The sequence below is a fragment of the Zonotrichia albicollis genome, chromosome 1 (genome assembly GCF_047830755.1).
Source record: "Zonotrichia albicollis isolate bZonAlb1 chromosome 1, bZonAlb1.hap1, whole genome shotgun sequence".
NCBI classification, from domain to species: domain Eukaryota; kingdom Metazoa; phylum Chordata; class Aves; order Passeriformes; family Passerellidae; genus Zonotrichia; species Zonotrichia albicollis.
The window spans coordinates 154,776,648-154,803,222 of NC_133819.1; the positions used below are offsets into that span (position 1 = coordinate 154,776,648).

General features: G+C 44.1%; 1 protein-coding gene across 1 annotated transcript in view; it reads left to right on the forward strand.

Moving 5' to 3' along the window:
• The window catches only part of LOC141726139 (tonsoku-like protein), a 91,555-nt gene that overhangs the window by 60,499 nt on the left and 4,481 nt on the right, over positions 1-26,575 (forward strand). The window contains exons 15-22 of the mRNA XM_074530939.1: positions 1,102-1,252; positions 3,852-3,930; positions 6,851-7,251; positions 10,055-10,196; positions 17,563-17,645; positions 17,707-17,996; positions 20,872-20,949; positions 23,792-23,925. Coding sequence (XP_074387040.1) covers positions 1,102-1,252; positions 3,852-3,930; positions 6,851-7,251; positions 10,055-10,196; positions 17,563-17,645; positions 17,707-17,996; positions 20,872-20,949; positions 23,792-23,925 — 1,358 coding nt within the window. The remainder of the gene's footprint in view (positions 1-1,101; positions 1,253-3,851; positions 3,931-6,850; positions 7,252-10,054; positions 10,197-17,562; positions 17,646-17,706; positions 17,997-20,871; positions 20,950-23,791; positions 23,926-26,575) is intronic.

Here is a 26,575-nt window from a genome sequence, read left to right on the forward strand (position 1 = left end):
GAAAATAAAAAACACTGGTGCAAAAAATCTGGAAAAATTCTCCAAAAATTCCCTAAATATCCATTAAAAATCCCCAAGAAAAGAAATCCCCAAAAATTAAAAAAAGTCTGGAAAAAATTCTGAAAAAAATCTGGAAAAATTTCCAAAAAGTTCACAAAAAAAGTCCCCAAAAAACCAGATAAAATCCTAAAAAATTCTGTATAAAACCCTAAAAAAATCTGTAAAAAATCCTAAAAAACTCTGAAAAGAATCCAAAAAAATTCTGAAAAAAATCCTAAAAAATTCTCTACAAATCCCATAAAATTTCCTTAAAAAAACCCCCAAAAAATGCTATAAAATGCCCTAATTTTCACCCAAAATTCCCTTTATTTGCAGTCCCTCCCGCACCATCTCGTGGCTGTGAGCTCTGGCGTGCGAGCGCTTTGCCCGCAGTTCTGGAACCTTCCCTGAGCGGGGGCTCTGCTGGCCCCAAACGTTCCCCAAAATTCCACAAATAAAATCCCAAAATTTCTCAAAAAAATCCCCAAAAAACCAGATAAAAATCCTAAAAAATTCTGTAAAAAATCCTAAAAAATTCTGAAAAAAATCGCCAAAAATTCTGGAAAAAAATCGCCAAAGATACCTACAGATACCATGAAATTTCCTTTTAAAATCCCCCAAAAAATCCACAAAAAATTCCTAGAAAATACAAAACGCTGTTGCAAAATATCTGAAAAAATTCTCCAAAAATTCCATTAATATCCATTAAAATCCCCAAGAAAAGAAATCCCGAAAAATTAAAGAAGTTTAGGAAAAAATCTGGAAAAAATACTGAAAAAAGTCTTGAAAAATTTCCAAAAAATTCACAGAAAAATCCCCAAAAAACCAGATAAAAATCCTAAAAAATTCTGTAAAAAACCCTAAAAAATTGTGTAAAAAATCCTAAAAAATTCTGTAAAAAATCCAAAAAAATTCTGAAAAAAATCGCCAGAAATTCTTAAAAAAATCCGCCAAAAATTCCCTATAAATCTTTTAAAATTTCCTTAAAAAATCCCTCAAAAATTCAGAAAAAATTCCCATAAAATGCCCCAAAATTGACCCAAAATTCCCTTTATTTTCCAGCCCTTCCCACACCATCTCATGGCTGTGCGCTTTGGCGTGCGAGCGCTTTGCCCGCAGTTCCGGAACGTTCCCTCGGCTGCGGCTGCGCCGGGCGGGGGCGCTGCTCGAGCCCCAGGACCCCGTCGGGGACGTGCTCAGCAACGGAGACACGGTGGGGAGAGAAAATTCCAGAAAATTTATGGGAAATTTGGGGAAAATTTGGGAATTTTGGGCAGAAAATTTGGGAATTTTTGGGAAATTTTTTGGGAAATTTTTTGGGAAATTTTTGGGGATTTTTTAAAAATTTTGGGGGATTTTTAGAGAATATTTTTGGCATTTTGGGGGATAAATTTGGGGAAATTTGGGGGGAAATTTTAGAAAATTTTGGGGGAATTTTGGAGATTTTTTGTGGAAAGTTTGGGATTTTTGGGGGGATTTTTGGGGAATGTTTTTGGAAATTTTGGGGGATTTTTGTGGAAAATTTGGGGATTTTTGGGGGATAATTTTGGGGATTTTTGTGGAAAATTGGGGGATTTTGGGAGATAATTTTGGGGATTTTTTGGGGAAAATTGGGAAATTTTGGAATTTTGGGGATTTTTTTTGGAAATTTTTGGGGTATTTTTGGGGGGAAATTTGGGAATTTTGGGGAATTTTTTGAGGTAATTTTGGGGCAGTTTTTGGAAATATTTGGGAAATGTTTGGGAATTTTTTGGGGGGAAAATTGGGGAATTTTGCGGGAGTATTTGGGAATTTTGGGAAATTTTTGGGGAAATTTTTGGGGTAATTTTTGGGCATTTTTTGAAAATTTTGGGGGATTTTTAGGGGAATTTTTGTGGATTTTGGGGGGGAAAATTTGGGGGAAAATGTTGGAATTTTGGGGATTTTTTGGAAGATTTTGGGGGATTTTTTGGGGCGTAGTTTTGAATATTTTTGGGGAAATTTAGGGATTTTTTGGGAATTTTTTTGGGTAATTTTGGGGATTTTTTGTGGAAAGATTTTTAGGGGATAATTTTGGGGAATTTGGGGGAAAATTTGGGGGGAAATTTTGGAACATTTTGGGGGATTTTTGGGGTAATTTTGGAGATTCTTTGTAGAAAGGTTGGGAATTTTGGGGGGATTTTTGGGAAATATTTTTGGAAATTTTTGGGGAAAATTTGGGAATTTTGGGGAATTTTTTGGGAATTTTTGAGGTAGTTTTGGGGCACTTTTTGGAAATTTTGAGGAATTTTTTGGGAAAATTTTGGGGCACTTTTTGTAAATTTGGGGGGATTTTTTGGGAATTTTTTTGGAAATTTTGGGGGATTTTAGGGGAAATTTTGGGGGATTTTTTGGGAATTTTGGGGCACTTTTTGGAAATTTTGGGGGAATTTTTGGGAAATTTTGGGGATACTTTTGGGGGAAAGTTTGGGAATTTGGGGAAATTTTTTGGGAAATTTTTGGGGTAATTTTGGGGATTTTTTGTGGAAACTTGGGGATTTTTGGGGGATTTTTGGGGATTTTTTCTGAAAAGTCTGGGAATTTTTGGGGAATTTTTTTGGGATTTTGGGGGATAATTTTGGGGAATTTTGGGTGGAAAATTTGGGAATTTTGGGAAATTTTTTGGGAAATTTTGGGCATTTTTTGAAAATTTTGGGGGATTTTTAGGGAATATTTTTGGGGATTTTTGGGGAAAATTAGGGAATTTTGGGAAGAGAATTTGGGAATTTTGGGGAGCTTTTTGGAAGTTTTGGGGAATTTTTTTTTCATTTTTAAGGAACATTTTGGCTGCTTTTTAGGGAATATTTTGGTGGTTTTTTTGGGATGATTTGGCTGATTTTTAGGGAATATTTTTCTTCTTTCTTAGGAATATTTTGGATGATTTTTGGAAATATTTTACTGATACTTTAGGGAATATTTTGTTGCTTTTTGGGGATTTTTTTCTCATTTTAAAGAAACATTTTGGCTGCTTTTTGGGCAATATTTTGGTTGATTTTTGGGAATATTTTACTGATACTTTAGGGAATATTTTGTTGCTTTTTGGGGATTTTTTTTCATTTTTAAGAAACATTTTGGCTGCCTTTTGAGGAATATTTTGGTTGCTTTTTTGGGATGATTTGGCTCGTTTTTAGGGAATATTTTTCTCATTTCTTAGGAATATTTTGGTTGATTTTTGGGAATATTTTACTGATACTTTAGGGAATGTTTTGTTGTTTTTTTGGGGAATTTTTTTCATTTTTAAGAAGCGTTTTGGCTGCTTTTTGGGGAATATTTTGGTTGCTTTTTTGGGATGATTTGACTCGTTTTTAGGGAATATGTTTCTCATTTTTTCAGAATACTTTGGTTGATTTTTGGGAATATTTTACTGATACTTTAGGGAATATTTTGTTGTTTTTTGGGATTTTTTTTCATTTTTAAAGAACATTTCGGCTGCTTTTTGGGGAATATTTTGGTTGATTTTTTGGGGTGATTTGGCTCATTTTTAGGGAATATTTTTCTCCTTTCTTAGGAACATTTTGGTTGATTTCTGGAAATATTTTAGTGATAGTTTAGGGAACATTTTGTGCTTTTTGGGGAATTTTTTTCATTTTTAAGGAACATTTCGGCTGCTTTTTGGGGAATATTTTGGTTGATTTTTTGGGACGATTTGGCTGATTTTTAGGGAATATTTTTCTCCTTTCTTAGGAATATTTCGGTTGATTTGGGGAATATTTTTTCTAATTTTTGGAAATATTTTTTGCCATTTTTTGGGAATGTTTTGGCTGATTTTTGGGATTATTTTGGGATATTTGCAGGTGCAGGCAGAGATCCAGGGCTGGGATTTGCCGCCGCTCCCGGAGCGCTACCAGAGAATCTGCGCCAGCCTGGGCCTGAGTGAGCCCCAGAATTACCCTAAAATTCCCCTAAATCCTCCCCAAAATCCACCCAAAAATTCCCCTAAATCCTCCCCAAAATCCCCCAAAAAATCCACCCAAAATTCCCCTAAAATTCCTCAAAATCCCCCCAAAAATTCCCCTAAATCCTCCCCAAAATCCCCCCAAAAATTCCCCTAAATCCTCCTCAAAAATCCCCCCAAATATCCTCAAAATCCACCCAAAATTCCACCAAAATTCCCCTAAAATTCCCCAAAATCCTCCTCAAAATCCTCCCCAAAATTCCCCTAAAATTCCCAAAAATCCCCCCAAATATCCTCAAAGTCCACCCAAAATTCCACTAAAATTCCCCAAAATCCTCCCCAAAATATCCCAAAAATATCCCCAGAATTCCCCCCAAATTCCCCCTAAAATTGTCCCTTAATTCCTTCAATTTCTCCCCAAAAATTCACCAAAATCCTCCACAAAATATCCCAAAAATATCCCCAGAATTCTCCTAAAAACACCTCTAAATATCCCCCAAATTCCCCCCCAAAATCTCCCTAAAATTGTCCCTGAATTCCCCCAATTTCTCCCCAAATCTCCCCCAATTTCTCCCAAAATTTCCCCAAAAATTCCCCAAAATCCTCCCCAAAATTCCCCAAAAATATCCCCAGAACTCTCCTAAAAACACCTCTAAATCTCCCCCAAATTCCCCCCAAAATCTCCCTAAAATTGTCCTTTCATTCCCTCAATTTCTCCCCAAATTTTCTCCAAATTCTCCCAAAATTTCCCCAAAAATTCCCCAAAATCCTCCCCAAAATGACCCAAAAATATCCCCAGAATTCCCCCCAAAATCTCCCTAAAATTGTCCCTTAATTCCCCCAATTTCTCCCAAAATCCTCCCCAAAATTCCCCTAAAATTCCCCAAAATCCCCCCAAAAATCCCCCCAAATATCCTCAAAATCCACCCAAAATTCCACCAAAATTCCCCTAAAATTCCCGAAAATCCTCCCCAAAATGACCCAAAAATATCCCCAGAATTCTCCTAAAAACACCTCTAAATCTCCCCCAAATTCCCCCTAAAATTGTCCCTGAATTCCCCCAATTTCTCCCCAAATTTTCTCCAAATTCTCCCAAAATTTCCCAAAAAATTCACCAAAATCCTCCCCAAAATGACCCAAAAATATCCCCAGAATTCCCCTAAAAATGCCTCTAAATCTCCCCCAAATTCCTCTCAAAGTCTCCCTAAAATTGTCCCGTCATTCCCCCAATTTCTCCCCAAATCTCCTCCAAATCCTCCCAAAATTTCCTCAAAATCCTCCCAAAATTCCCCTAAAATTCCCCCAAAAATCCCCCCAAAAATCCCCCCAAATATCCTCAAAATCCACCCAAAATTCCACAAAAATTTCCCCAAAAATTCCTAAAATCCCTTCCAAAATCTCCCCAAAAATCTCCTCCAAAATCCGCCCCCAAAACCCCCCCAAATTTCCCTCAAAATCCTCAAATTCCTCCCGAAAATCCCAAATTTTCTCTCCAAAAATCCCAAATTTCCCTGTAAAAATATCCCAAAATTCCCAAATTTCACCCCATAGTTCTCCCCAAAACGGCTTCAAATTCCCCTGAAAAATCCCAATTTTCCTTCCAAAAAAATTCCTTTTTTTTTCCTCCAAAAATCCCCAAATTTCCCTCAAAATCCCAAAATTTTATCCAAAAAATTACAGGATTTCCCCCAAATCCCCACATTGTTGCCTAAAATGCCCAAATTTTCCTTAATATCCCCAAAAGTCTCAAATTCCCCCAAAACTTCCCAGATTTTTCCCCAAAAATCCCAATTTCCCTCCAAATTTTGCAAAAAAACTCACAAATTTTCTCCTAAAATCTTCCAAAAAATACTAATTTTTCCCCCCAAAAGTCACCAAAATTTTTTTAGTTTTACTCCCAAAAATCTCAAATATTCCCCAAATTCCCCATTTTTTTCCCAAAAACTATTTTTAAAAACCCCAAAAAAATATTTTTAAAAACCCCAAAAATCCCAAATTTCTGGCCAGCATCCTGAAATGTCCCTGCAAAATCCCTAAATTCCCAAAAATACCCCAAATTTCCCCCCAAAATTCCAATGTTTTTCCCCAAAATGCCCAAATTTTCTTTCAAAATTCCCCTTAAATTTCTCCCTCTCAGAACCCCCAAATTTTCGCAAAGAATCCCCAAATTTTCTGAAAAAAAATCCCAAATTTCATCAAAAACCCCAAATTTCTCCCCAAATTTCTGCTTTTTCTTCTTAAAGTTCTTAAATTTCCCAGGAAAATCCCAAATTTCTCCCTCCAAATCCCAAATTTCCTCATAAAACCCCCAAATTTTCCTCGAAAATTCTCATTTTTCCTAAAATAATTCCCATTTTCCCCCAAATTTCCCTCCCCAGCGCCGCCCCCCCAATTTTCATCCCAAATTTCTTCCTGAAAACCCCAAATTTTCCCCCAAATTTCTCCCCAAGAATCCCAAATTTCCTCATAAAACCCCCAAATTTTCCCCTAAAGTTCCCCAATCTTCCCTCAAAACTTGCAAATTTCCTAAATTTCTCTTCAAAATGTTCACTTTTTTCTTCCAAAAGTCCCAAATTTCTCCCCCCAAATCCCAAATTTCCTCATAAAACCCCCAAATTTTCCTCCAAAATTCCCATTTTTCCCAAAATAATTCCCATTTTTCCCCTCCCCAGCCCCGCATCCCCCCCTGCAGCATCTCCTGCAAATCCCGCCCGGTGTCGTTCTGCCCTGCGGCCACTGGGGGCGCTGCTGAGCTCAACCCACACTGAATTTACCCCTCAAAAATCCCAAATTTCACTCCTAAAACCCAAAATTTCTGGCCAAAATCCCCAAATTTTCCCCCGAAATTCCTCTAAAATTCCCATTTTTCCCCAAATAATTCCCATTTTCCCCTCCCAGCCCCGCACCCGCCGCTGCAGCAGCTGCTGGCGCTGCAGTCCCGGAGCTCGGCGCTGGAGGTCCCGCCCGGTGTCGTTCTCCCCTCCGGCCACTGGGTGGCGCTGCTGCGGGCGCTGCGCCTGCAGGAGGGGCTGCGGGAGCTGCGGCTGCCCCGGCCCGGCCCGGCCCCGGGGGCGCTGGTGGAGCTGGGACAAACCCTGGGCACCCTGCCCGGCCTGGCACGGCTGGCACTGCCCGCGGCGGGCATCGGCCCCGAGGGAATCCGCAGCCTCTGCCAGCCTGGGGCCGCCCTGCAGGTGAGTGCCTCAAAATTCCATGAAAATCCCCCCAAAAATGGGCTCAAAAATGGCAAAAATCCACCCAAAATTGAGGAAAATATCCCACAAAAAGCCCGCAAAAATTGAGCTAAAAAATCCCATTATAAGCCCCAAAAATTATAAAAAAATTCCCCTAAAAATGGCAAAAATTTCAGGGAAAAACTTCAAAGTAATGTAAAAAATCCTGGAAAAATCCCATTAAAAATAACAGGAAAATTAAAAAAAAAACTCAGAAATTAACAATAAAATCCTATAAAAACTCAATGAAGAAATGATTAAAAAATGGCAAAAATCCCCCCCAAAATTGAGGAAAAAATCCCACAAAATGTCCGCAAAAATTGAGCTAAAATATCCCATTATAAGCCACAAAAATTAAAAAAAAAATTCTCCTAAAAATGGCAAAAATCTCAGGGAAAAACTCCAAAGAAATGTAAAAAATCCTGGAAAAATCCCATTAATAATGACAGGAAAATTTTAAAAAAAAACACCCTAGAAATTAACAATAAAATCCTATAAAAACTCCAGAAATTAACAATAAAATCCTATAAAAACTCAATGAAGAAATGATTTACAAATGGCAAAAATGCCACAAAAAATTGAGGAAAAAATCCCACAAAAAGCCCGCAAAAATTGAGCTAAAAAATCCCATTATAAGCCCCAAAAATTAAAAAAAAATTCCCCTAAAAATGGCGAAAACCTTGGGGAAAAACTCCAAAGAAATGTAAAAAATCCTGGAAAAATCCCATTAAAAATGTCAGGAAAATTAAAAGAACCTCTAGAAATTAACAATAAAATCCTATAAAAACTCCAGAAATTAACAATAAAATCCTATAAAAACTCAATGAAGAAATGATTTAAAAATGGCAAAAATGCCACAAAAATTGAGGAGAATATCCTCAAAAAATGCCAAAAAGTTTCTAAAAATGTTGAGGAAAATGTCCTCATAAAATCCCCAAAAAGTTCCTAAAACATCCATGAAAACTTCTCAAAAATTAAAGAAAAAAAACCACAAAAAATCCCAAAAAAATGGCAAAAATTCTGGAAAAAATTCCCAAAGAGATGCAAAAAATCCCTTTAAAATCACCAAAAAATTCCCAAAAAATCCCTTAACAGACAGCCAAGAAATTACAAAAAAGTGGCCAAAATTTCACAGAAAATTAAGAAAAAATCCCCTTAAAAATGGCAAAAATTGGCTCAAAAATGGCAAAAAACTCCCCAAAAAATGCCATTAAAAATGGCAAACGTCTGACAAAAATTTGAGAAAAAAATCCCCAAACAATTAATAGAAAATTTCAATAAAATTACCCAAAAAACGGGAAAGAAATGGCAAAAATCCCACTAAAAATTGATTTTAAAAAATCCCCAAAAGTGCATGGAAACTGCTGGGAATAACGCCCGAAAAAAAGCAGAAAACAGCAGTAAAAAGCCAAAAAAATTCCCTAAGAAATGACAAAACTCTCCTAAAAAATTCTGAAATAAATCCCCAAAAAATTCCAGAAAAATCGTGGAAAAATCACCAAAAATTGGCACAAAAATTTCAATTTAAACCCCACAGAAATCCCAGGAAAATTCCCCAAAACTCCCAGAGAAGATCCAAAGATCACTCAAGGTCACTCGGGGTCACTCGGGGTCACTCAGGGTCAGTGGTCACTCAGGGTCACTCAGAGTCACTCAGTGGTCACTCATTGGTCGCTCAGTGGTCACTCAGGGTCACTCATTGGTCACTCAGGGGTCACTCACGGTTACTCATTGGTCACTCAGGGTCACTCAAGGTCACTCAGGGTCACTCAGTGGTCACTCATTGGTCACTCATTGGTCACTCAGGGTCACTCAGGGTCACTCAGGGGTCACTCAGGGGTCACTCACTGGTCAGTAGTCACTCAGGGTCACTCATTGGTCAGTGGTCACTCATGATCACTCATGGTCACTCATTGGTCACTCAGTGGTCAGTGATCACTCATTGGTCACTCAGTGGTCACTCAGTGGTCACTCTGGTCACTCTCAGTCCCTGCAGGTTCTGGATCTCTCCCTGAACCCCCTGGGCAGCTCCGGTGGTCACTCAGGGTCACTCACTGGTCAGGGGTCACTCAGGGTCACTCATTGGTCACTCAGTGGTCAGTGGTCACTCAGGGGTCAGTGGTCACTCAGTGGTCACTCAGTGGTCACTCATTGGTCACTCATTGGTCACTCTCAGTCCCTGCAGGTTCTGGATCTCTCCCTGAACCCCCTGGGCAGCTCCGGTGGTCACTCAGTGGTCAGTGATCACTCTCTGGTCACTCATGGTCACTCACTGGTCACTCACTGGTCACTCATGGCCAGTGGCCACTCAGTGGTCACTCAGGGTCACTCAGGGTTACTCATTGGTCAGTGGTCACTCAGTGGTCACTCAAGGTCACTCAGGGTCACTCAGTGGTCACTCAGGGTCACTCATTGGTCACTCATTGGTCATTGGTCACTCAGTGGTCACTCATTGGTCACTCAGTGTCACTCACTGGTCACTGGTCACTCAGGGTCAGTGGTCACTCAGTGGTCACTCATTGGTCACTCAGGGTCACTCAGTGGTCACTCACTGGTCACTGGTCACTCAGTGGTCACTCAGGGTCACTCATTGGTCAGTCATGGGTCACTCACTGGTCACTCACTGGTCAGTGGTCACTCCTGGTCAGTGGTCACTCATTGGTCACTCTGGTCACTCTCAGTCCCTGCAGGTTCTGGACCTCTCCCTGAACCCCCTGGGCAGCTCCGGTGGTCACTCAGTGGTCACTCAGGGTCAGGGGTCACTCACTGGTCAGTGATCACTCTCTGGTCACTCAGTGGTCACTCACTGGTCACTCAGGGGTCACTCAGTGGTCAGTGGTCACTCATTGGTCACTCTGGTCACTCTCAGTCCCTGCAGGTGCTGGACCTCTCCCTGAACCCCCTGGGCAGCTCTGGTGGCCGCGCTGTGGCCGCACTGCTGGCTCAGTGTCCGGCACTGGTCACTCTGAGGCTGCAGGGCTGCGGCCTCACCGAGCCACTGACCCTCCCAGGTGGGGATTGGGGAAAAATTTGGGAATTTTGGGAAAAAAATTGGAATTTTTGGGAAAAAAATGGAATTTTTAGGGAAAAAAATGGGATTTTATTGGGATTTTATTGGGATTGGTCACTCAGTGTCCGGCACTGGTCACTCTGAGGCTGCAGGACTGCGGCCTCACCGAGCCACTGACCCTCCCAGGTGGGGATTTGGGGTGAAAAATGGGAATTTTGGGAAAAAATTGGGAAAAAATTGGGAATTTTTGCGTAAAAAAATGGAATTTTTGGGGTAAAAAATGGGATTTTTATTGGGATTTTATTGGGATTGGTCACTCAGTGGTCACTGTGAATGTCCAGGGCTGTGGGGTCAGTGAGGCTGCCCCATCCCAGGTGGGAATTTGGGGTGAAAAATTGAAATTTTGGGAAAAAAATTGGGGAAAAATTGGGAATTTTTTGGGAAAAAATGGGATTTCTGGGGTAAAAAATGGGATTTTTATTGGGATTTTATTGGGATTGGTCACTCAGTGGTCACTGTGAATGTCCAGGGCTGTGGGGTCAGTGAGACCTTACCAATCCCAGGTGGGAATTTGGGGGGAAAAATGGGAATTTTGGGAAAAAATTGGGAATTTTTGGGAAAAAAATGGAATTTTTGGGGTAAAAAATGGGATTTTTGGGGTAAAAAATGGGATTTTTATTGGGATTTTATTGGGATTGGTCACTCAGTGGTCACTCTGAGTGTCCAGGGGTGTGGGGTCAGTGAGGCTGCCCCATCCCAGGTGGGAATTTGGGGTGAAAAATGGGAATTTTGGGAAAAAAATGGGAATTTTAGGGAAAAAAATGGGATTTTTGGGGTAAAACATGGGATTTTTATTGGGATTTTATTGGGATTGGTCACTCAGTGGTCACTGTGAATGTCCAGGGGTGTGGGGTCAGTGAGACCTTACCAATCCCAGGTGGGGATTTGGGGTGAAAAATGGGAATTTTGGGGAAAAAATTGGGAAAAAATTTGGGAATTTTTTGGGAAAAAATTGGAATTTTTGGGGTAAAAAATGGGATTTTTATTGGGATTTTATTGGGATTGGTCACTCAGTGGTCACTGTGAATGTCCAGGGGTGTGGGGTCAGTGAGGCTGCCCCATCCCAGGTGGGAATTTGGGGTGAAAAATGGGAATTTTGGGAAAAAATTGGGAATTTTTGGGAAAAAATTGGGAATTTTTGGGGTAAAAAATGGAATTTTTGGGGTAAAAAATGGGATTTTTATTGGGATTTTATTGGGATTGGTCACTCAGTGGTCACTGTGAATGTCCAGGGGTGTGGGGTCAGTGAGGCTGCCCCATCCCAGGTGGGAATTTTGGGGGAAAAATGGGAATTTTGGGGAAAAATTGGGAATTTTAGGGAAAAAATGGGATTTTTGGGGTAAAAAATGGGATTTTATTGGGATTTTATTGGGATTGGTCACTCAGTGGTCACTGTGAATGCCCAGGGGTGTGGGGTCAGTGAGACCTTACCGATCCCAAGTGGGAATTTGGGATGAAAAATGGGAATTTTGGGAAAAAATTGGGAATTTTTGGGAAAAATATTGGGATTTTTGGGGTAAAAAATGGGATTTATATTGGGATTTTATTGGGATTGGTCACTCAGTGGTCACTCTGAATGTCCAGGGCTGTGGGGTCAGTGAGACCTTACCAATCCCAGGTGGGAATTTGGGGTGAAAAATGGGAATTTTGGGAAAAAATTGGGAAAAAAATTGGGAATTTTTGGGGTAAAAATGGAATTTTTGGGGTAAAAAATTGGGATTTTTATTGGGATTGGTCACTCAGTGGTCACTCTGAATGTCCAGGGGTGTGGGGTCAGTGAGGCTGCCCCATCCCAGGTGGGAATTTGGGGTGAAAAATGGGAATTTTGTGGAAAAATTGGGAATTTTTGGGTAAAAAATGGGATTTTTGGGGTAAAAAATGGGATTTTTATTGGGATTTTATTGGGATTGGTCACTCAGTGGTCACTGTGAATGTCCAGGGGTGTGGGGCCAGTGAGGCTGCCCCATCCCAGGTGGGAATTTGGGGTGAAAAATGGGAATTTTGGGAAAAAATTGGGGAAAAATTTGGGAATTTTTGGAGTAAAAAATGGAATTTTTGGGGTAAAAAATGGGATTTTTATTGGGATTTTATTGGGATTGGTCACTCAGTGGTCACTGTGAATGTCCAGGGGTGTGCGGTCAGTGAGGTTTCCCCATCCCAGGTGGGAATTTGGGGGGAAAAATGGGAATTTTGGGAAAAAAATTGGGAATTTTAGGGTAAAAAATGGAATTTTGGGGTAAAAATTGGGATTTTTATTGGGATTTTTATTGGGATTGGTCACTCAGTGGTCACTGTGAATGTCCAGGGTGTGGGGTCAGTGAGACCTTACCAATCCCAGGTGGGAATTTGGGGTGAAAAATGGGAACTTTGGGAAAAAATGGGGAAAATTTGGGAATTTTTGGGGAAAAAAATGGGATTTTTGGGGTAAAAAATGGGATTTTTATTGGGGTTTTATTGGGATTGGTCACTCAGTGGTCACTCTGAATGTCCAGGGGTGTGGGGTCAGTGAGGCTGCCCCATCCCAGGTGGGAATTTGGGGGGAAAAATGGGAATTTTGGGAAAAATTGGGAATTTTAGGGAAAAAATGGGATTTTTGGGGTAAAAAATGGGATTTTATTGGGATTTTATTGGGATTGGTCACTCAGTGGTCACTGTGAATGCCCAGGGGTGTGGGGTCAGTGAGACCTTACCGATCCCAAGTGGGAATTTGGGATGAAAAATGGGAATTTTGGGAAAAAATTGGGAATTTTTGGGAAAAATATTGGGATTTTTGGGGTAAAAAATGGGATTTATATTGGGATTTTATTGGGATTGGTCACTCAGTGGTCACTCTGAATGTCCAGGGCTGTGGGGTCAGTGAGACCTTACCAATCCCAGGTGGGAATTTGGGGTGAAAAATGGGAATTTTGGGAAAAAATTGGGAAAAAAATTGGGAATTTTTGGGGTAAAAATGGAATTTTTGGGGTAAAAAATTGGGATTTTTATTGGGATTGGTCACTCAGTGGTCACTCTGAATGTCCAGGGGTGTGGGGTCAGTGAGGCTGCCCCATCCCAGGTGGGAATTTGGGGTGAAAAATGGGAATTTTGTGGAAAAATTGGGAATTTTTGGGTAAAAAATGGGATTTTTGGGGTAAAAAATGGGATTTTTATTGGGATTTTATTGGGATTGGTCACTCAGTGGTCACTGTGAATGTCCAGGGGTGTGGGGCCAGTGAGGCTGCCCCATCCCAGGTGGGAATTTGGGGTGAAAAATGGGAATTTTGGGAAAAAATTGGGGAAAAATTTGGGAATTTTTGGAGTAAAAAATGGAATTTTTGGGGTAAAAAATGGGATTTTTATTGGGATTTTATTGGGATTGGTCACTCAGTGGTCACTGTGAATGTCCAGGGGTGTGCGGTCAGTGAGGTTTCCCCATCCCAGGTGGGAATTTGGGGGGAAAAATGGGAATTTTGGGAAAAAAATTGGGAATTTTAGGGTAAAAAATGGAATTTTGGGGTAAAAATTGGGATTTTTATTGGGATTTTTATTGGGATTGGTCACTCAGTGGTCACTGTGAATGTCCAGGGTGTGGGGTCAGTGAGACCTTACCAATCCCAGGTGGGAATTTGGGGTGAAAAATGGGAACTTTGGGAAAAAATGGGGAAAATTTGGGAATTTTTGGGGAAAAAAATGGGATTTTTGGGGTAAAAAATGGGATTTTTGTTGGGGTTTTATTGGGATTGGTCACTCAGTGGTCACTCTGAATGTCCAGGGGTGTGGGGTCAGTGAGGCTGCCCCATCCCAGGTGGGAATTTGGGGGGAAAAATGGGAATTTTGGGAAAAATTGGGAATTTTTTGGGAAAAAATTGGGAATTTTAGTGGTAAAAAATGGAATTTTTAGGGTAAAAAATGGAATTTTTGTTGGGATTTTATTGGGATTGGTCACTCAGTGGTCACTGTGAGTGTCCAGGGGTGTGGGGTCAGTGAGGCTGCCCCATCCCAGGTGGGAATTTGGGGTGAAAAATGGGAATTTTGGGAAAAAATTGGGGAATTTTAGGGAAAAAATTGGAATTTTTGGGGTAAAAAATGGAATTTTTGGGGTAAAAAATGGGATTTTTATTGGGATTTTATTGGGATTGGTCACTCAGTGGTCACTGTGAATGTCCAGGGGTGAGGGGTCAGTGAGGCTGCCCCATCCCAGGTGGGAATTTGGGGTGAAAATGGGAATTTTGGGAAAAAAATGGGGAAAAATTGGGAATTTTAGGGAAAAAAATGGGATTTTTGGGGTAAAAAATGGGATTTTTATTGGGATTTTATTGGGATTGGTCACTCAGTGGTCACTGTGAATGTCCAGGGCTGTGGGGTCAGTGAGACCTTACCAATCCCAGGTGGGAATTTGGGGTGGAAAATGGGAATTTTGGGAAAAATTGGGGGAAAATTTGGGAATTTTTGGGAAAAAAATGGGATTTTTGGGGTAAAAAATGGGATTTTTAATGGGATTGGTCACTCAGTGGTCACTGTGAATGTCCAGGGGTGTGGGGTCAGTGAGACCTTACCGATCCCAGGTGGGAATTTGGGGTGAAAAATGGGAATTTTGGGAAAAATTGGGGAAAAATTTGGGAATTTTAGGGGTAAAAAGGGGATTTTTGGGGTAAAAAATTGGGATTTTTATTGGGATTTTATTGGGATTTTATTGGGATTGGTCACTCAGTGGTCACTGTGAATGTCCAGGGGTGTGGGGTCAGTGAGGCTGCCCCATCCCAGGTGGGAATTTGGGGTGAAAAATGGGAATTTTGGGGAAAAATTGGGAATTTTAGGGAAAAAATTGGGATTTTTGGGGAAAAAAATGGGATTTTTATTGGGGTTTTATTGGGATTGGTCACTCAGTGGTCACTGTGAATGTCCAGGGGTGTGGGGTCAGTGAGGCTGCCCCATCCCAGGTGGGAATTTGGGGGGAAAAATGGGAATTTGGGGAAAAAATGGAATTTTTGGGGTAAAAAATGGGATTTTTGTTGGGATTTTTATTGGGATTTTATTGGGATTGGTCACTCAGTGGTCACTGTGAATGTCCAGGGGTGTGGGGTCAGTGAGACCTTATCAATCCCAGGTGGGAATTTGGGGTGAAAAATGGGAATTTTGGGAAAAAATTGGGAAAAAATTGGGAATTTTTGCGTAAAAAAATGGAATTTTTGGGGTAAAAAATGGGATTTTTACTGGGATTTTTATTGGGATTGGTCACTCTGAATGTCCAGGGTGTGGGGTCAGTGAGGCTGCCCCATCCCTGGTGGGAATTTGGGGGGAAAAATGGGAATTTTGGGAAAAATTGGGAATTTTTGGGAAAAAAATGGAATTTTTGGGGTAAAAAATGGGATTTTTGGGGTAAAAAATGGGATTTTTGGGGTAAAAAATGGGATTTTTATTGGGATTTGATTGGGATTGGTCACTCAGTGGTCACTGTGAATGTCCAGGGGTGTGGGGTCAGTGGGACCTTACCGATCCCAGGTGGGAATTTGGGGTGAAAAATGGGAATTTTGGGAAAAATTGGGAATTTTTGGGAAAAAGATGGAATTTTTGGGGTACAAAATGGGATTTTTGTTGGGATTTGATTGGGATTGGTCACTCAGTGGTCACTGTGAATGTCCAGGGGTGTGGGGTCAGTGAGGCTGCCCCATCCCAGGTGGGGATTTGGGGTGAAAAATGGGAATTTTGGGAAAAAAATTGGGAAAAATTTGGGAATTTTTGCATTAAAAAATGGGATTTTTGGGGTAAAAAATTGGGATTTTTATTGGGATTTTATTGGGGTTGGTCACTCAGTGGTCACTGTGAATGTCCAGGGGTGTGGGGTCAGTGAGGGTTCCCCATCCCAGGTGGGAATTTGGGGGGAAAAATGGGAATTTTGGGAAAAAATTGGGGAATTTTAGGGAAAAAATTGGGATTTTTGGGGTAAAAAATGGGATTTTTATTGGGGTTTTATTGGGATTGGTCACTCAGTGGTCACTGTGAATGTCCAGGGGTGTGGGGTCAGTGAGGCTGCCCCATCCCAGGTGGGAATTTGGGGTGAAAAATGAAATTTTGGGAAAAAATTGGGAAAAAATGGGAATTTTTGCGTAAAAAAATGGGATTTTTGGGGTAAAAAATGGGATTTTTATTGGGATTTTATTGGGATTGGTCACTCAGTGGTCACTCTGAATGTCCAGGGGTGTGGGGTCAGTGAGACCTTACCGATCCCAGGTGGGAATTTGGGGTGAAAAATGGGAATTTTGGGAAAAAATTGGGAAAAATTTGGGAATTTTTGCATTAAAAATGGGATTTTTGGGGTAAAAATTGGGATTTTTATTGGGATTGGTCACTCAGTGGTCACTGTGAATGTCCAGGGGTGTGGGGTCAGTGAGGCTGCCCCATCCCAGGTGGGAATTTGGGCTGGAAAATGGGAATTTTGGGAAAAAATTGGGGAATTTTTGGGTAAAAATTGGAATTTTTGGGGAAAAAATGGGATTTTGGGGGTAAAAAATGGGATTTTTATTGGGATTTTATTGGGATTGGTCACTCAGTGGTCACTCTGAATGTCCAGGGGTGTGGGGTCAGTGAGACCTTACCGATCCCAGGTGGGAATTTGGGGGGAAAAATGGGAATTTTGGGAAAAAATTGGGAATTTTTAGCGTAAAAAAATGGATTTTTTTTGGGAAAATCTCAATAATTTTGGGAGGAAAATAAAGGATTTTGGGGGGAAAAGTCCTGGAATTTTTTTGGGGAAAAAAGGAAAATTTTGAGAAAAAAAGATTGGGAATTTTGGACAAAACTTTGGGAAAATTTGGGAATTTTTGGGTAAAAAATGAGAATTTTGGGGGAGAAATTTTGAAAAAATTTCCAAGTATTTTGGGCAAAATTTGGGAAAATTTTGGGGGGAAATGTAATTTTTGAGGAGAAAAAAATTGGGATTTTTGGGGAAAGTTTTGTGAGTTTAGGGAAAAAATTCCCAGAAATTTTGGGGAGAAAATTTGGGAATTTGGGGTGAAATTTTGGGGAAAAATCCCAATGATTTTAAGGGGGAAGTGTGGGATTTTTGGGGGAAATAATGGGAATTTTGGGGGGAAAAATGGGAATTTTGGAAAAAATGCTGGAAATATTTTGGGGGGAAAAGTTGGAAGTTTTTTGGAAGCCGGAGATGACTTCGCTGTGGGAATTTTGGGGCGGAAAATGGGAATTTTATGAGGAAAAAATGGGAATTTTAAGGGGGGAAATTCTGGGATTTTGGGTATATTTAATGGAAAATGTTGGGGATTTTGGGAATGGTTTTGTGCCCGGTTCCGGACGTTCCCCGGTGCCAGAGCCGTGCCCGCTGCGCTCGCTGGCCCTGTCCCACAACCCCTGGGGGGAATTTTGGGGTGAAAAATGGGAATTTTATGGGAATAAATGGGAATTTAATGGGAATTTTATGGGAATAAATGGGAATTTTTGAGGGGGAAATTCAGGGAATTTTGGGTGAATTTAATGGGAACGTTGTGGATGTTGTGAGTGACTTTGTGCCCGGTTCCGGAACGTTCCCCGGTGCCAGAGCCGTGCCCGCTGCGCTCGCTGGCCCCTGTCCCACAACCCCCTGGGGCCGGGCGGGGCTGCGGCGCCTCCTGAGGGCGCTCCCGGCGCGGAGCCTGCGCAGCCTCGAGCTGGCGGCCGTCACCGGCGGGGACATTGGGGACAGACACGGGGACATCGGGGACAGACACGGGGACAGCGCCGGGGACATCGGCAGCGACGTGGCTGAGTACCTGCAGCAGGTCTGGGGACACTGGGGACGCTGGGGGGGACATTGGGGACATTGGGGGGATTGGGGACATTGGGGGGGGTTGGGGACACTGGGGGATGGGGACATTGGGGGGACATTGAGTATGTTGGGGGGATTGGGGACATTGGGATGTTGGGGACATTGGGGACATGAGAGACACTGAGGGTGTTTGGGGACACTCAGGGGAATTGGGGACGTTGGGGACATTGGGGATGTTTGGGACATTGGGGACATTGGGGGAAATTGAAGATGCTGGGGGGTTTGGGACATTGGGGACATCGGCAGGGACGTGGCTGAGTACCTGCAGTAGGTCTGGGGACACTGGGGACATCGGGGGGGACATTGGGGGTGTTGGGGACACTGGGGATGTTGGGGACATTGAGGGGATTGGGGGTGTTGGGGACATTGGGGGGTGTTGGGATTTGGGGACATGGGGGACATTGGGGGGGTTGGGGACATTCGAGACATGAGAGACACTGAGGGTGTTGGGGGACACTCGGGAATTGGGGATGTTGGGGACATTGGGGATGTTGGGGACATTGGGGGATGTTGGGGACATTGGGAGATGGGATTTGGGGACATTGGGGACATCGGCAGGTCTGGGGACATTCGGGGACATTTGTGGGGGTTGGGGACATTGGGGGGGTTGGGGGACATTGGGGACATTGGGGGGGTTGGGGACATTCGGGACATGAGAGACACTGAGGGTGTTGGGGACACTCAGGGGAATTGGGGACGTTGGGGATGTTGGGGACATTGGGGGTTTGGGGGACATTGGGGATTGGGGACATTGGGGACATCGGCAGGGATGTGGCTGAGTACCTGCAGCAGGTCTGGGGACACTCGGGGACATCGGGGGGACATTGGGGACATTGGGGGGTTGGGGACATTGGGGATGTTGGGGACATCTGGGACGTGAGGGACGTTGGGGGTGCTGGGGACACTCGGGGCATTTCAGGATGTTGGGGTTTGGGGACACTGGGGACATTGGCAGGGACGTGGCTGAGTACTTGCAGCAGGTCTGGGGACACTGGGGGACATTTGGGGGGATTGGGGACATTGAGGGAATTGGGGGTGTTGGGGACATTGGGGGGATTGGGGACATTGGGAGGGGTTGGCAACATTGGGAGGATTGGGACATTGGGAGGATTGGGGACATTGGGGACATTGGGGGGGTTTGGGACATTGGGGGATTGGGGACATTGGAGGATTGGGGACATTGGGGGGGACATTGGGGACATTGGGGGGTTTGGGACATTGGGGGATTGGGGACATTGGGGGGGACATTGGGGGACATTGGGGGGGGACATTGGGGACATTGGGGGGTTGGGAACACTGGGGATGTTGGGGACATTGGGGGGGTTGGGGACATTGGGGGGGTTGGGGACATTGGGGGGGGTTGGGGACACTGGGGATGTTGGGGACACTGGGGGTGTTGGGGACATTGGGGGGACATTGAGTATGTTGGGGGCTTAGGGACATTGGGCATGTTGGGGACATTGGGGACATTGGGGACAAGAAGGACATTTGGAGTTTGGGGGACGTGGGAGGATTGGGGACATTGAGGAAATCAGGGGTGTTGGGGACATTGGTGATGTTGGGGACATTGGGGACACTGGGGACATCGGCAGGGACGTGGTTGAGTACCTGCAGCAGGTCTGGGGACATTGGGGACATTGGGAATGTTGGGGACATTTTGATGTTGGGGACATTGGGGACACTCAGGGACATTGGGATGTTGGGGGATGTTGGGCTTTGGGACATTGGGGACATTGGGGGGGTTGGGGACATTTGGGACATGAGAGACACTGAGGGTGTTGGGGACACTCGGGACATTGGGGACATTGGGGATGTTGGGCTTTGGGGATGTTGGGGTTTGGGGACATTGGGGGGACATCGGCAGGGACATGGCCGAGTACCTGCAGCAGGTCTGGGACATTGAGGGACATTGGGGGGGACATTGGGGACACTCAGGGGGCATGAGGGACTTTGGGATATTGGGGACACTGGTGGGACATTGGGAATGTCGGGGACATTGGGGACATGAGGGACATTGGGGATGTTGGGGACATTTTGATGTTGGGGACATTGGAGACACGCAGAAAGATTGGGGGGATTGGGACATGTGGAGGTTTGGGGACATTGGGGGGGATTGGGGACATTTGGAATGTTGGGGACATTGGTGGGATTGGGGACATTGAGGGGATTGGGGACATTGGGGGACATGAGGGACACTGGGAATGTTGGGGACAATGGGGGGGGACTGTTGGGGACATTGGAGGGATTGGGGACACAGGGACATTGTGGGACATTGGATAGATTGGGGACATTGGGGGTGTTGGGGACATTGGGGGACATCGGATAGATTGGGGACATTGGGGGTTTGGGGACATTGGAGGGATTGGGGACATTGGGGGACATTGGGGGGTGTTGGGGACATTGGGGGGTGTTGCCACCATGGGAGATGTTGGGGACATTGGGGGGATTTTGGTGACATTTGGGACCTTGGTGACACTGGGGACTCTGTGGGACATTGGGGCTGTTGGGGGCATCGGTGACACTGATGACGTCATGTGGGACATTGGGGCTGTTGGGGACATCGGTGACATTGATGACGTCATGTGGGACATGGGGGCTGTCGGTGACCTTGGTGACACTGATGACGTCATGTGGGACATGGGGGCTGTCGGTGACATTGGTGACATCGATGACGTCATGGGGACATTGGGGCTGTTGGTGACACTGATGACGTCATGTGGGACATGGGGACTTTGGTGACACTGATGACGTCATGCGGGACGTTGGGGCTGTTGGTGACACTGATGACGTCAGCGGTGTCACGCGCTGTCCCCAGCAGGCCGGGCTGTGCCCTGCGTCACCTCTCGCTGGCCGGGAACCACCTGAGGGACGGGGACATCACCGAGCTGGCACGGTGAGGGGACACCGGGGACACCTTGGGGACACCTTGGGGACACCTTGGGGATATCTGGGGACACCCTGGGGAAACCTTGGGGACACCTGAGGACACCCCGGGGACACCCTGGGGACACCTTGGGGCACCTTGGGGACATTGGGACACCCTGGGGACACCGGGGACATCTGGGACATCTTGGGGACACCCTGGGGACATCAGGGACACCTTGTAAACTCCATGTAGACATCGGGGACACCCTGGGGACACCTTGGGGACATTTGGGAACACCCTGGGGACATTGGGGACACCCTGGGGAAACCTTGGGGACACCCTGGGGAAACCTTGGGGACATCGGGGACACCTTGGGACACCCTGGGACACCTTGGGGACATTGGGGACACCCTGGGGACACCTTGGGGACACCCTGGGGACATTGGGGACACCTTGGGGACATTGGGGACACCCTGGGGACACCTTGGGGACACCTTGGGGACATTGGGACACCCTGGGGAAACCTTGGGGACACCTTGGGGACATTGGGGGACACCCTGGGGAAACCTTGGGGACACCCTGGGGACACCTTGGGGAACCTTGGGGACACCTTGGGGCACCCTGGGGACATTTGGGAACACCCTGGGGACATCAGGGACACCTTGGGGACACCCTGGGGACATTGGGGACACCTTGGGGACATTGGGGACACCCTGGGGACACCTTGGGGACACCTTGGGGACATTGGGGACACCCTGGGGAAACCTTGGGACACCCTGGGGACACCTTGGGGACACCCTGGGGACACCTTGGGGCACCCTGGGGACATTGGGGACACCCTGGGGACACCTTGGGGACACCCTGGGGACATCAGAGACACCGTGGGGACATTGGGACACCTTGGGGACATTGGGGACACCCTGGGGACATTTAGGTCCCACTTGGTGCCTTTTTGGGGCCGTTTTGGGCCATTTTGGTGCCAGTTTTGGTCCCATTTTGATTCCCATTTTTGCCAATTTTTAGTGCCAGTTTTGGTCCCATTTTGGTGCCGTTTTTGACCATTTTTGTGCCAGTTTTAGTCCCATTTTAGTCCCAATTTTGGGCATTTTGGTCCCATTTTGGTGCCAATTTTGGTCCCATTTTGATTAAATTTTTGGCCATTTTGGTGTCATTTTAGTGCCAATTTTGGTGCCATTTTGGTTCCATTTTGGTGCTATTTTTGACCATTTTGATCCCATTTTAATCCCATTTTTGGTCCATTTTGGTGCCTTTTTTGGGCATTTTGGTACCAATTTTGGTCCCATTTTGATCCCATTTTGCCCATTTTGGTCCCATTTTAGTGCCAATTTTGCTGCCATTTTTGACCATTTTGGTGCCATTTTAGTGCCAGTTTTGGTCCCATTTTGGTTGCAAATTTTGCTCCCATTTTGATCCCACTTTTGGCCATTTCTCTCCCATTTTAGTGCCAATTTTGGTGCCATTTTAGTGCCATTTTTGACCATTTTGGTGCCAATTTTGGTCCCATTTTAGGTCCATTTTGTCCCATTTTTGCCCATTTTGTGCCCCCCCCCCCCCCAGGTCTCTGCCCAGCTGTCCGTCGCTGCTGTTTTGGGCCATTTTTTGCCCATTTTGCCCCATTTTTGCCCATTTTGTGTCCCCCTTTGTCAGGTCTCTGCCGGGCTGTCCATCACTGCTGTTTTGGGCCATTTTGCTCCCATTTTGTTCCCATTTTAGTGCCAATTTTTGTGCCAATTTTGACCATTTTGGTCCCATTTTTGGTGCCAATTTTGCTCCCATTTTAGTGCCATTTTTGGTGCCATTTTTGACCATTTTGGTGCCAATTTTGCTCCCATTTTGTTCCCATTTTTGGCGCCAATTTTGTGCCAATTTTGCTCCCATTTTGTTCCCATTGTAGTGCCAATTTTGGTGCCAATTTTTCCCCATTTTTCCCCATTTTTGCCCATTTTCCCTCCCCTCCCAGGTCTCTGCCCGCCTGTCCATCACTGCTGGTTTTGCCCATTTTTGTTCCCATTTTGTTCCTATTTTGGTGCCATTTTTGACCATTTTGGTGCCAATTTTGCTCCCATTTTGTTCCCATTTTAGTGCCAATTTTGATGCCAATTTTGCCCATTTTTCCCCATTTTTCCCCATTTTTCCCCATTTTTGCCCCATTTTTGCCCATTTTTCCCCATTTTCCCCTTTCCCAGGTCTCTGCCCGCCTGTCCATCACTGCTGGTTTTGCCCATTTTTGCCCATTTTCCCCATTTTTGCCCCATTTTTGCCCATTTTTCCCCATTTTCCCCATTTTGTCAGGTCTCTGCCCGCCTGTCCATCACTGCTGGTTTTGCCCATTTTTGCCCATTTTCCCCATTTTTGCCCCATTTTTGCCCATTTTTCCCCATTTTTCCCCCATTTTGTCAGGTCTCTGCCTGCCTGTCCATCACTGCTGGTTTTCCCCATTTTGCCCCATTTTTCCCTCCCCTCCAGGTCACTGCTGGGCTGTCCGTCCCTGCTGTTTTGGGCCATTTTGGTCCCATTTCAGTGCCATTTTTGGCGCCAATTTTGGTGCATTTTTGACCATTTTTGGTCCCATTTTAGTGCCATTTCAGTTCCAATTTGGTCCCAATTTTGACCATTTTTGGTCCCATTTTAGTGCCATTTCAGTTCCAATTTGGTCCCATTTTTGACCATTTTGGTCCCATTTTAGTGCCAATTTTGTCCCATTTTGGTCCCAATTTTGGTGCCATTTTTGACCATCTTAGTGCCAATTTTGGTGCCATTTTTGACCATTTTGGTGCCAATTTTGGTCCCATTTTTTCCCCATTTTTCCCCATTTTTCCCCCATTTTCCCCATTTTCCCCTTTCCCAGGTCCCTGCCCGCCTGTCAATCACTGCTGTCCCTGGACCTGTCGGCCAATCCCGGCCTGGGGCCCGGAACCTTCCGGAAGCTCCTGGAGGGGCTGGAGCGGAGGGAGCGGGGCCTGGAGCTGCTCAGCATGGCCGGTGCGGGGAAATGGGGAATATTGGGGTGAAAAATGGGGATTTTGGGGAAAAATTGGGGCAAAAAATGGGGGAAAATTGGGGAAAAAATGGGGAAAAATTGGGGGAAAAGTTGGGGATTTTGGGGGGAAAAAAATTGGGAATTTTGAGGGGAAAAATTGGGGATTTTGGGGAAATAAACGGGGAAATTGGGGCAAAAAAAGGGGGAAAATTGGGAAAAATGGGGAAAATATTGGGGAAAAGATGGGGGGAAAATTGGGGCAAAAATGGGGAAAAATTGGGGCAAAAAATGGGGAATTTTGGGGGGAAAAATGGGAAAAAATTGGGGGAAAAAATGGGGAATTTTGGGGGGAAAAATGGGGAAACTTGGGAAAAAATGGGAGAGAATTGGGGGGAAAAATGGGGAAAAATTGGGAAAAAATTGGGATTTTGGGGAAAATAATTGGGGTTTTTGGGGGAAAAAAATGGGAAATTTTGGGAAAAAATGGGGAAAAAATTGGGCAAAAAATGGGGAATTTTGGGAAAAACTGGGGAAAATTGGGGCAAAAAATGGGGAAAAATTGGGGCAAAAAATGGGAATTTTGGGAAAAACTGGGGAAAATTGGGGCAAAAAATGGGGAAAAATTGGGCAAAAATGGGGAAAATTGGGGCAAAAAATGGGGAATTTTGGGGGAAAAATGGGGAAAATTGGGGGCAAAAAAATGGGGAATTTTTGGAAAAAATGGGGAAAAATTGGGGGAAAAATGGGGGAAAAATTGGGGCACAAAATGGGGAAAAATTGGGGCACAAAATGGGGAATTTTGGGAAAAAATGGGGAAAAATGGGGGAAAAATGGGGGGATTTGGGGGGAAAAATGGGGAAAAAATGGGGCGAAAAATGGGGAGAAAATTGGGGGGAAAAAATGGGGAAAAAAATTGGGGAAAAAAATTGGAAATTTTGGGGAAAAAATTGGAATTTTGGGGGGAAAAAATTGGGGATTTTGGGTGAAAAAATAGGAATTTTGGGGAAATAAATGGGAAAAATTGGGGCAATAAATGGGGATTTTGGGAAAAAATGGGAGAAAATTAGGGCGAAAAATGGGATTTGGGAAAAAATGGGGAAAAATTGGGGCAAAAATGGGGAATTTGGGGAAAAAATGGGGGAAAATTGGGCCAAAAATGGGGAATTTTGGGGGAAAAAATGGGGGCAAAAAATGGGGAATTTTTGGGGCAAAAGATGGGGAATTTTTGGGGCAAAAGATGGGGAAAAATTGGGGCAAAAAATGGGGAATTTTGGGAAAAAAATGGGGGGAAAATTGGGGCAAAAAATGGGGAATTTTGGGAAAAAAATGGGGAAAAATTGGGGGGAAAAATGGGGATTTTGGGGGCAAAAAATGGGGAATTTTGGGAAAAATGGGGAAAAATTGGGGAAAAAATGGGGAAAAATGGGGGGAAAAAATGGGGAAATTTGGGAAAAAAATGGGGAAAAATTGGGGGGAAAAATGGGGAAAAATTGGGGCAAAAAATGGGGAATTTTGGGAAAAATGGGGAAAAATTGGGGCACAAAATGGGGGAAAATTGGGGGCACAAAATGGGGGAAAATTGGGGCAAAAAATGGGGAATTTTGGGAAAAAATGGGGGAAAATTGGGGCAAAAAATGGGGAAAAATTGGGGGAAAAATTTGGGAATTTTGGGAAAAATGGGGAAAATTGGGGCAAAAAATGGGGAAAAATTGGGGCAAAAAATTGGGGAATTTTGGGAAAAAATGGGGAAAAATGGGGAATTTTGGGGAAAAAATGGGGGAAAATTGGGAAAAAATTGGGGATTTTGGGGGAAATATTGGGGGGAAAAATGGGGAAAAATTGGGGCAAAAAATGGGGAATTTTGGGAAAAAATGGGGAAAAATTGGGGGAAAAATGGGGAAAATTGGGGCAAAAATGGGGGAAAATTGGGGCAAAAAATGGGGAATTTTGGGAAAAAATGGGGAAAAATGGGGCAAAAAATGGGGGAAAATTGGGGGAAAAATTGGGGCAAAAAATGGGGAAAATGGGGGGGAAAATTGGGGAATTTTGGGGGAAATATTGGGGAATTTTGGGAAAAATTGGGGCGAAAAATTGGGGGAAAATTGGGGGAAAAATTGGGGAATTTTGGGAAAAAATGGGGAAAAATTGGGGGGAAAAATGGGGAATTTTGGGAAAAATTGGGGAAAAATTGGGGCAAAAAATGGGGGGAAAAATTGGAAAAAAATGGGGAAATTTGGGAAAAAATGGGGAGAAATTGGGAAAATTGGGGGAAAAAATGGGGGAAAATGGGGGAAAATTGGGGGAAAAAATGGGGAAAATTGGGGGAAAAATTGGGGAATTTTGGGAAAAATGGGGAATTTTGGGGCAAAAAATGGGGAAAAATTGGGGCAAAAATGGGGAATTTTGGGGGGAAAAATTGGGGCATAAAAGGGGGAATTTTGGGAGAAATTGGGGGAGAAATTGGGGAGAAAAATTGGGGCATAAAATGGGAATTTTGGGAAAAAATGGGGGAAAATTGGGGCAAAAATGGGGGGAAAATTGGGGCAAAAAATGGGGGAATTTTGGGAAAAAATGGGGAATTGGGAAAAAATTGGGAAAATTGGGGCAAAAATGGGGAATTTTGGGGGGAAAAAATGGGGGGAAAATTGGGGG